At 31.2% G+C, this 11,959-nt stretch overlaps 1 protein-coding gene across 1 annotated transcript; it reads left to right on the top strand.

The window, feature by feature from the left end:
* Positions 1-272: 272 nt before the first annotated feature.
* LOC107921896 (probable protein S-acyltransferase 1) lies at positions 273-2,915 on the top strand. The gene is made up of 5 exons (XM_016851716.2): positions 273-666; positions 1,058-1,237; positions 1,372-1,689; positions 1,769-1,990; positions 2,429-2,915. Exons 1-5 carry the CDS (start codon positions 520-522, stop codon positions 2,747-2,749), a joined length of 1,188 nt encoding a protein of 395 aa, XP_016707205.1. The 5' UTR covers positions 273-519; the 3' UTR covers positions 2,750-2,915.
* Positions 2,916-11,959: the final 9,044 nt, after the last annotated feature.

Below are 11,959 nucleotides of genomic sequence, written 5' to 3'. Positions count from 1 at the left end.
AGTTGCTAATGGATCTTCACATGTAATAATACTCCAAAATTCGCGTTTATCTTTTGCAAATTAAAAACATTATATTATTAATAAAATTTTATTTAGAGAGAAATAGATGGATTGATAATGAGAGTTAACCAATAAAAAATAGTGATGAGTTAGTTGAGGAGCATAGAGGGTTGAAAACAATAAAAAGTAAGGGTAAGGAATATAAAAAAGAAACTAGTTTCGGCTGCGGAAAGCTCGCTTGAATTTAGAAATCTTGAGGACCCATGAAAAAGTTCGTTAGGAAAAAGTTGTGAGGACCGATCTGGTAAACCAACAACTGTTGATAAGGGAAGTTGAAAGAGAGACAAGAAAAGCAAACGCTAACGAAGCGTTTGGTATCCTTTGTCCTTTGGCTTTCCTATGTTAGGAAAACAATGAAAGCCATTTTGACCCTTTTCAATTTTGTTTGGTTTTTGTAATTAAGGTTCATTTTTTTCCTCTTTGTGGGTGTTTGTCTCCCATTACCACGTACCTTGGGTCATGCATTCAACAGAATTGAAAGACCGTACAAAGAGAAGCATGAGAACGAGCAAAAGCCAAGTTTATGATTCTTCTTCCATTGAAATTGACCCCTCCCCTCCCAATTCCACTCCGAAAAGGAGTTATCAAGTTTGGAAAGGAAATAATGTATTCTTTTTCATCCTTCTTCAACTTCCCTTTCTTTCTTTTTTTTCAATCATATTCTTCTTATTTATGCATATTTAAAGGTTTTTTTTTCCTTTTGATTAATGAACTTTTAACATTGTTCATGCCATTTTCCTTTTTTTTCATAAAGTATGTATGCAATGGTGCGAAATAAAAGAGGGCTGAAAAGATGACGAGGTACCCCATAGCATCATTTTGCAAAATCTGGTTAAATCCCATGAGGGGATGGTACCTAAACATTTATGCTTTAGATACTATCTAAATGGTTTTAGGGTTGAAAAAATTGACTATTTTGAGTATAGCAGCTTATATGATACAATTATAAATTCGGTATTTTTATGTGCTAATGAAAGAATACATTTTTCAATTTCAGAAATTTTGTTGTGGAGGAAGAATTATACTTGGCCCCGATGCTTCATCACTTTTCTTAACGTCGTTTTTGATTGGATGCCCTGCAATTGCCTTCTGTATAAAGATGGCGTTGCATATCAAGCCCCAAGATACAATTTTTAACCATCAAATATTGCTTGGGGGACTCATCCTCACTGTTTTGGTTGGTAAAAAGATTTTATACAGCTTTATTAGTAGTAGTAGTAGTAGTAGTAAAAAAATTAAATTTGGGTTAATATTATATCTTCTCCGGTCCTTGATTGTTTAGTAAATTTGAAAAGATTGTTGTTTTTGCAGGATTTAGGTTTTTTATTTCTGACAAGCTTTGGAGATCCTGGAATAATACCCAGAAATACAAAACCACCAGAAGCATCATCAGATGATGATGATCTGTGCAAGTCAACTTCATTTGATTGGGCGAATGGTAAGACTGGAACCCTGAGACTACCGAGGATTAAGGAAGTGAAATTGGAGACGGGTGAAACGGTTCAAGTGAAGTTTTGTGAAACTTGCTTGTTATATCGATCCCCCCGTGCCTCTCACTGCTCCATTTGCAACAATTGCGTCCAGAGGTTTGACCACCATTGTCCATGGGTCGGTCAATGCATCGGAGCTGTAAGTTCCTTTATAATGATTCATTCTTCATCTACCCTTTCTTCATTTGTTTAAAACCAAATTAATGAATGATTTGCAGCGCAACTACTCATTCTTCATTTGTTTCATATCATCATCCACTGCCTTGTGCATATACGTCTTCACGTGCTCTTGGGTGAATATTCTTCGACAACGCACGAGCTTCTGGACTGCCATATCTCGTGATATACTATCAGTTATTCTTATACTCTATTGCTTCATTGTCGTCTGGTTTGTTGGTGGCCTTACAGTTTTCCATTTCTACCTCATTTCCACTAATCAGGTCTTCTTCTTCTTTTTTCCCTTAATTCCCTCCCTCATCTCTCTCTCTCTCTATATATATATGAAGGTTAAATGCGGTAAAGTATCTTAAAGAATATTTGTATTAAGAGTTGATTTCATTTTACTCACTCTATTAGAAAATGGCTAAACTAATCTTTGTACTTAAATTAAAAAAAAAAAGGTGTAAACTAATTTATTTGTTAAAACTTTTCATCCATTTTCGCTATTAAAAACTGATTATATATTAACATGAGGTACATATGACATGATACGTTCACTATTTAGTTATTTGTCAACAACAGTTTTTAAATGGTACAAATTGATAAAAAAATTTAACAAAAAAAATCAATTTACTCTTTCATCTAATGTATAGAGACTAATTTGTCATAATATTTTTACCGGTAAAAGGTTAAATAAATAAATAATTGGTTGATTTCAGACCACGTATGAGAGCTTCCGGTATCGGTATGATAGGAAGGAAAACCCATTCAACAAAGGCATATTGAGCAACTTCAGACAAGTACTGTTTTCAAAAATCTCACCTTCGTTGATCAATCTCAGAGCATGGACATCAGAAGATGACACTGGGCTTTCAGTTATAGATGACAATGGAGATAGCGAGACTGGTTCCAAAAATTTTGACGTAGAAATGGGAGTTCCCAAGCTTTTGCAGAAGATCGACTTTGATGGTTTCGATAATAAGCCTTCGAATTCCAAGAACCAAGATTTTCATGATCAAACTAAATTTGGTATAGCTTAATTATTACAATCACCAAACCAATTAGATTGTAAATGAACCAAGTTTAAATGAACCGTTTTCCGTTCGTGCTTGTTCATTTATTTATTTTTGAGTTTGTTTGTGTTTGATTTGTATTTTTTAAGAATTCGAATTTGAGTTCAAAGCTCAATTTATTTAAAATTATGTGTATTCATATTCACTTTAAATCAAATGAATTTGTTTACGAATATTAAAGGAACATGTTCATCGATGTATAATTGAATATGCTAATGAATAATTAAAAATATTCATGAACACTTTTGGAGATGACATTGTTGAAAAAGATAATTACCAAATTCAAACATATATTATAAAACAATGAAGGAAACAAAAGTAATTCATGAATAAAAAATCTAAAACATTTTACTTTTTTTTTATTAAAAAAAACACACATCACAAATGAAAATGTTTCTTAGTTTTAGATATAAAATGATAAAACTAAATGTTTGCATAATTTTTTAACTTCATTAAAATGAACTTATGAGGTTCATCCTTATAAACGTTATTAAATCATAATGGCTTAAGTGCCCATTTGGTCCTGAATTTGACTCCTCTTTTCAACTTAGTACATTTAGTTTTTTTTTTTTTTCAACTTCATACTCTAAGACTTCTTTAATTTTCATCCACTATTGTGATACTTGTTTGTAGGTTTTCATTTGAATATAGTGAAAAAATAATTACTAAATAAGTATGTTAAAAGTTCATTTAGTACAAATTCAATGACCTCAACATTAGAGGTATTAAGTTACTTGTAAAACAAATTAATGCATCTGCATTTAACGATGATCACTATGCTTTTTAATTGTAATTACGTTAATATATGCCACAAGCTACTATACTTTTCGAAAATTAGGAATTTAATCGTTAAATTATATTTCATAGAATTTAGTCTCTTTACATTTTAGATTTATAAAAAAATATAAGTCCAATTATTAACATTATTAAGTTTTTTTTATCTCTTCAATTCGTTGTTGTGATTTTTTTCAAATAAAAAAATACTCACTTAGTAGTCATATAATTAAAAAAATAACTTTGTAATTAACTTGAATTTAACAAAAAAATAAAGTCAAAACTGTTAACAGTTGAACCTAAATTTTGAAATATAAAAAATAAAGAAACTAAATTCTATAAATAAAAGTACAGGGATTAAATTTTCAATTTTTGAAATGACAGAGACTTGTGGCAAATTTTCCCATGAGTGCGGAGCTCTTTACAATCATTTCTTTTACTGTGCCTATAAATACCTCTCCCTTATTTGTTTTTTTTTTTTTACGCAAACAAAAATTACGTCTCATTGTTGTCGAGTTTCTCACCCAAAAGCCTCTCCAAATTTCTTTCTTTTACCTTAAATTCAAATCATATGCTTTGGAAGGTATGGATATGTTATTTTCATAATTTATTATTCAGGCTAGTATTTATTTATTGTTAATATTTAATTTTAGTATTAATTTTTTATATTATTGAATATAAATTATTAATTTTTTTCCCTTGATTAAGGAAAAAATTTCTTTGGATTTAACAAAATGTAAAGGATCTGACGTTGATTGAGAGAGCATGTTTAGAGGTAGCAAGTTTTTAATATGGTTGAAATACTATTCGTATGTATTTGTTTTATTTTTCTTTTAGTGAATTATAATTAATGTGATTTAAACTCAAATTATGATGAAAAGGTCTTATCTTTTAATTTTTTTTTATAGTAAACTGACAATCATCTTGCAACATGATAATTCACTGGTATAATAGTGAAGGATTAGTGAAGGATGAATTAGAGTTAAGTGTTAACTTGGTTAATTGAAATATGTTTTAATAATAGTGATTTTAGAGTAATCAATGGAAATGATTAATTAAGCTTTAAGTTGAAGCTAATAAACACGTATGATATACATGGATGTGACAAAATTAATATGAAATTGATTCATGATGGAGTAATAATTAAAAATTACCGAAGTAGGACGGGTAAGTTGATAAATGCCAATTTACTTTATTTTAAATGTTTGTATGTGGATGGAAAAATCTATGAAATTAATAAAATACAAAGGCAACCTAATAGGTAAGTAAGTTGCTCTATAAGTTTATTGTATAAGCTGGTTGAGTCTTAATTCGACTAGCATCGATATTACTGTCAATATAGGAAGACATGAGTTCGAGTGCACTGAACACATTATTCTCCTGTTTAAGGGTTGGGGAGGGGCTATAGGTAATTCTAAGTATTGTATCAGAAAGAGATGATATTATAACACTTTTTACCGAGTTCGGTCGTCGAACCCGAGTAATAGAATGCCATAGATAAATACAAAACATTTACATGCAATTCATAGTTCAAATTTCCAATTCAATCTCAATTTATCACATATGATCAAGCATAACACGCAATACAACCAAATTCGGGTTTAAATCAAGCTTACGAGAAAGCTTTAAATTAACTTGACATCAATCAGAGATAAATTTGAAACCAAAAAAAAAAAGATGGAAAAATTTTGTAAATAGGGGTCACACGGCCGTGTTCCCTGACCATGTGAAAGGTTGAGGCTATGCAAAGATGGGACACACGGCTATGTGGGCAGACTGTGTAACAGACTGACCCCGTGTAAGACTAGAGTCACACAACTGCGCGAACAAACCGTGTAACTCACTGAGGCCGTGTGGGTCAAAAGTGCAATTATTTAAAAATTGTCACACGGCCGTGTAATAGGCTATGGCCACGTGCAATTATGCAAGCATAAAATTTAACAGGTCACATGAGTGTGTGCTAACTCGTGTAACAGCCTGATGTCGTGTCAAGGAACCATGTGTGGCACACGATCGTGTAGCACCAAAAGTGAACTATAAATCACAACAACAAGCCTAACATTTTTCCACATACATGCATGATTCACAATGGCACTTATCTATAACCTGCACATAATTCACTAGAATAACATCCAAAATACCACATTCAAACTGCAACACCCCTAACCTATATCCGTCGCCGAAATAGGATTATGAGGCATTATCGGACAATATAACATTTATCAAATATTCAATATCGCATATCAATCATTCACATACACAAAGTCCCTTAAATAGGTCTATGAGACCTTAATACATGCTTAAGAGTGGTTCAAGACTAAACCGATTACACATAAAAATTTCCAAACACTTAGAAAAATTTCATGAAATCATAGGTCACACGCCCGTGTGAACAGGCCGTGTACCTCACACGACCACCAAACACGCCCGTGGCGCAGGCCGTGTGAAAACAGGGCATACATACTAACTTGTACTACACGGTCGAAGACACGCCCGTGTGCCATGGCCGTGAGAAAACTAGGGAGGTTACTGAGTTGGGTCACACGGCCGGCCACACGCCCATGTACTAGCCCGTGTGTCTCACACGACCAGTAGACACTCCCGTGTGTCTAGGCAGTGTCAAAATTGTAAGGTATATTGCCTTAATTCGAAAGGGTACCCTAGGGGACACATGGCCGTGTAACATAGCTGTGTGTCGCACACGGCTGAGACACACACCCGTTTCTCTATCTGTATGGACAAAAATACGCCATTTGAAAAGCCAATTTGCCACCCTTATCTCATGCATACAAATTAACCTAAATTGTACCATTTCAAGACATTTATAAGCAACCAAAACCAGCCAATTTATACACATATCATGCCATCTATACACAATCATTTCAACTACTCAATTCCACAACCAAAACACACCAAAAATCATTAAACTTGTATAACTTCTAAATGCATTTCATCATCACTTTATCACCTATTTCATGCCACAAATCTTACCATTTCAGCACTACATAATCAAGCCAGAACACATAAGGCATTATATACATCTCATGTATCATATATTAAGCACATAACTTAAGCCAACTTATATGGCTAAAAATATACTAACATTTATATTATTAACAAACCAAATCACATGGCTAACATTATAACTCAAAACATACCAAAATCACACTAGCCTATACATGCCATATACCATTTATACAAAGCTTTCAAAGTACCAACAAAATGATCGATAGTGTGACAATGCTCCTGACGATCCCCGAGTCCAAGCTAGCTTTGACTATCTATAAAACATAGACAAATAACACACAGTAAGCTTCATAGCTTAATAAGTTCGTAGTTAAGCAATTCCATTCATCAAATAATATAGTTCAACCATTTGCACATTACCAAATCAACATTACATTAACACAAACCATATTCAAGTCTCAAACATAATTAAATACCATTTCATTAAAATTTCTCAATGTAATACTTGAATATATTCCATACATACCTGTATCACCTCGTACTAACCTCTTTCTCAACTACAACATTTATTTATCAGTTGAATCATTAGGGTTAAAAGTCAGATACTCAAGAATCGCAATAGATAAGTACCTATACCATGGCCCGTAGCCAAATCAAGATAACTTTTCTCAAAATGCCTATATCATGGCCCGTAGCCAAATAAAGGTATTATTCGCACCCAAAGTGTCGATATCATGACCCGAAGCCAATGCATTAACTTAATGATATTACATTAGCATCATAATTATACCTAAGGTTTAACTGGGAAGTTTCGCTTATCGATTTCATCGTCAAACACTTCTGTATAGTTGTATTCCCAATTCCAAACATTATCCGCAATCTCATAAATACATTTTATGCAATATCAAAGCATATAACATCCATTTATAATGAAATTAACACCTATGAACTTACCTCGGTCGTAGAAACAACAAAACTAGCCGATTAATCAAGTACTTTGTTCTTGCCTCGATCTAAGTCCGAGTTTATTTTTTTCTAATCTATATGTATTCAAAATTAACTCATTTAATCACTTATTCATTCAATTTCATCCAAAATATACATTTGAGCATTTTTGTACTTTAGCCCTTAAACTTTCACATCTATTCAATTTAGTCATTATTCCACAAATACATGAAATTCACAAAATTCAATTTAACCCATGCTAGGCCGAATTACCATAGTGCCCCTAGCAGCCCATATTTTTTATTTATTTCACAATTTAACCCCTCAATTTATACTTTTCTCAATTTAATCCCTAATTGACATTTTCACTAAAAATCATTTTATAAAACATTATAATCTATCAACAAATACTCATTTTACATCATCAAACATTCAAGAACTCAAGCATTCATCAATGGCACTTTACAAAATCATCATAAATTTTGAAAATTAAGGCATGGGCTAGCTAGTACTCAAAGCAACGATCACAAAAACATAAAAATCATCAAAAATCGAGCTAAAATCGTACCTTAATCAAGCTATGCAAGTGCCAAACCCTAAATGAGCAACAATGGTTCTTTTTTCTTCTTCAATATTTGGAAAAAGGGAGAAAAGATAGACTAAAATTCATTTTGTTATGTTTTTAATTACCTTATTTACTAAATACCAATTTTAACCTTAAAAACATTTAATAACTACACCAAATGCCATGCCATTATCATCCACTATCATAATAATGGTATAATTATCACATAAGGACCTTAAATTTAAAGTTCTATAGCTATTAGACACCTTTAGCTAATAGAACAACACTTTTGCAACTTACGCGATTTAGTCCTTTTCTCAAATTAAGCATCCAAACGATAAAATTATTTCACGAAATTTTTACACATATATAATCACATGCTGTAAACACCAAAAATAATATTAAAATAATTTTTTAACATCGAATTTGTGGCTCTGAAATCACCATTTTGATTTAGCTAAAATCGGGCTGTTACACAAACCATACCGATATGCCTTTAATGGCACCTTAAAACAAGCAACCAAACACGTATCAATTTAACCATTCAAACAATCTCAAATTGACTCCAAATCAACCTTTTAATTTATGCACTAAACCTACCAAATTATTTCAAGCATAACATAGGCATATGAAACACCTTTTCACACCAATTTCATGGCACATCACCTAATTACCATTGAAGCAAATAAACATACATAAAAATAAACATACTCAACAAGTTATCATTATCAAGATCCTTGCCATCACACACACACACATATACACATACACGCACGTACGCACGCACGTATGCATGCACCCACGCACGCACGCATGCACCCACGCACATACATATTCACGATATTCAAAATGCCAAACTCATCCAAAACATAATAGTTGCACAAACATAAGAGTTTCTAGGTACATACCATTAATAACAAAAACATCACCAACACTTCGAATTCGGGATTACTGTTGGATGCTGATGTGACGGTCAAACAAAAAAGAATTTAACTTACGCATGAAAAAAAACAAAATTGTACACTGAGTATAACTCAGTGATATTTCTATAATTCGAACATTATAACATAACATAATTCATTTAAAATTCATAAGTTAAAAACAATGATGATATGCAATTAACATGTCCAATATACCATTTCTCACATTCCTTGCTCAAATATACTAATATATAGGCATAACAATTTACTTCATATATCATATAATATCTCAATTCATAAGATAGCACATTCTATCTCAATTTCCAATTCATGTATTTAATGAACATAACTATCATTGTTTTAACTCATTTCATAAATAGATATTTCATCTTACATTTTTACTTTTATTTCATATCCATTTGCAATCTCAATATCAAATACCACATCTCATATTAGATTTTTTAATCTTATAGATTCGAGGACTTATTCGTCATCATCATTTCAATTATGAATATTTATTTTTTACCATTTATCTTCTTATTAACTCGACTCGGACGGATATACAAATCCAACCAACACACCAGTTTGGCACCCAATACCTCATCGGATAAATCTGAAGTAAATAGTTTGTGTCCAGTGCTCATCAATAAGTTTGACACCCAATGTCTCATCGGTATAACTGAAGTAATTTGGCATCCAGTGCCTCATCGACTCGTAGTCGAAGTAACCCTGAACTTTTCCTATTCTAAGGCATGCTAACTATATCTGACTTTGCCCGAACAATTAATAAGGTATTCATTACTCATTTCATTATCAATCAATAATCTCAATTGATATGTATTTTCATCATGAATTTACTTATCTATTCATATGGCAGCATAAATCATCTCAATATGTATTCAATTACACATTTATATAAACATACACATTTTTCAAATACATTTAATTTAGTCCTCCCTAACATTATCCAATTCAAATCAATCTAAAATAACTCATTATAACAAAGTGTCTCACCTTAAGTACTTACCATGCCCAATCAATTCAATATGTTGCAATTACAAAGTAGTTCGGATTATAGAAACACAAATCGTAAACTACAAACTATTCGTCGATGATTTTTTATTTTCCTTTCTTTTTTGAGAAACTTAGATCGACGTTACCTACAGATTAAGAAAAAATACAAGATTACCAATGTGCAAACAATTTCACATTCAATTGCTAATTTAAGTAACTTTTGCATTTAATTCAATTTAGTCCTTAAAACCAGGACTAACATAACTTTCAATTCTAACCTCTATTTTTCATGTTGATACTATAGTCTCTATTGTACCTCCTATTTTTCATTTCTATCACAAATTTTAAAATTTGTGCATTTTAGTCCCTATTGAACAAAACCATCAATTGACTTTACAATTTAGTCCTCTTTCAATTGTAAACTTAAAACCTATCAAATTAGCACTTAAAACTTCAACTATTCAATAATGGAAACTTCCAAAATCTTTAACAACACTGAAAAATACTACATGGGTCAACTAGCTTAAGCTCTTGGGATTCAAAAAACATAAAAATTACAAAGAAATAACTAAATTGAGCTAACCAATTTTGGAATTGAAACTAGAAAACCCCAAGCCGTTTGCCCTTCTCCTTTTTTTCTCTGGTTTCGGTTTTGTATGAAGAAAGATGACAATATCTTTCTTCTCTTCCACCCACTTTAACTTAATGTTTTAGTTTATTTTAATTTAATCATTATTTTATACTTTAATTAAACTAAAATTTTATTACAAACATAATTAGAAATCGGCCACTAAAGTTCTAAGGGTATAATTACTATATAAGCCCCTTATTATAAATTCTAATTATAAATCCTTAAGCAATTTACACTTTTATCAATTATATGATTTAGTCTCTTAACTTTAATTAAGCACTAATTCAACAAAATTACTTGGCTGAAATTCAATTAACTTATAATATAATTTTGTTAATATTTAATAAATATATTTTAGTCTAGTTTACGAAAATGGGATTCTGAAACCACATTTTTCGACACCATTGACTTTCGAGTCGTCACAGATTCTATAAGAATCTGTAATAAGTTTAATTTTTTTTAAAAATTTGAATTGTGATACTTTAATATAAGCTTAATTGAATGATTAATTCCGTAAATTGTATGCTAAATATTTTCTATTTCTATTATTGGAGTTATATGCTTATATGATAGTAATTACTTTGAATAATAAAAGTGATGAAACTATTTTATGAACTGAGAAAACCCTTGTAAGCTAGGTGGGAAACTAGTTAGATAAGATATGGCATGCCATAGGATATCGTAGCAATACTATCATATAGTATGGTTTATGTTTGTACAGGGTGTGGTTGAGTGGATAAATACTTGCATTATATGTGTCATAATAAAGAACTGAACAATTACATATGCACTTGATACCTTACTTGGAGAGACAGATACATATTACTATATTTTATTCTAATTCAAAGAGTAGAATGAATACTTATTTGTTTATCTATGGAGTTATGCCTCGTATTTTTTGGCTTTTATTCTCCCAATTAAATTTTGTTTTTAGTTTCTCACTTAAACTCTGATTAGTGTATATTAATTTAATATTATTTGACCTCCAAATTTAGCCTATAAATTGGTCATTTTTCCACCTTAGAAAAATAAATCGTTACACATTTAGGTATTAGCTTTTACAAGCTTTCAGAGAATATTATGTTTACATTTTGAGGGTTCTTATTTTACGTTTTAGGGTTTAATTTTATCTTTATCTTTTGTACTCTTCGTTTTTTCCGTTTTAGTGAAATTATCTTTGCACATGGTTTTTTATCCCCTTTTCGATCTTTTCAATTTCTTCGTTATTTTACTTGTTCGTTGCTTAACCGAGTTTATCCCTAATAAATTCATATTAAGATCTAGTTTGATTTCAGTAATCAACTCGTTCAAAGATGGCAGTAATAAGGTTTGATATTGATAAGTTTGATGGCATCACAAAT

Source organism: Gossypium hirsutum, chromosome A01 (assembly GCF_007990345.1).
Source record: "Gossypium hirsutum isolate 1008001.06 chromosome A01, Gossypium_hirsutum_v2.1, whole genome shotgun sequence".
In the NCBI taxonomy this organism is placed as follows: Eukaryota; Viridiplantae; Streptophyta; class Magnoliopsida; order Malvales; family Malvaceae; genus Gossypium; species Gossypium hirsutum.
This window is presented reverse-complemented; position numbering and strand designations above follow the sequence as displayed.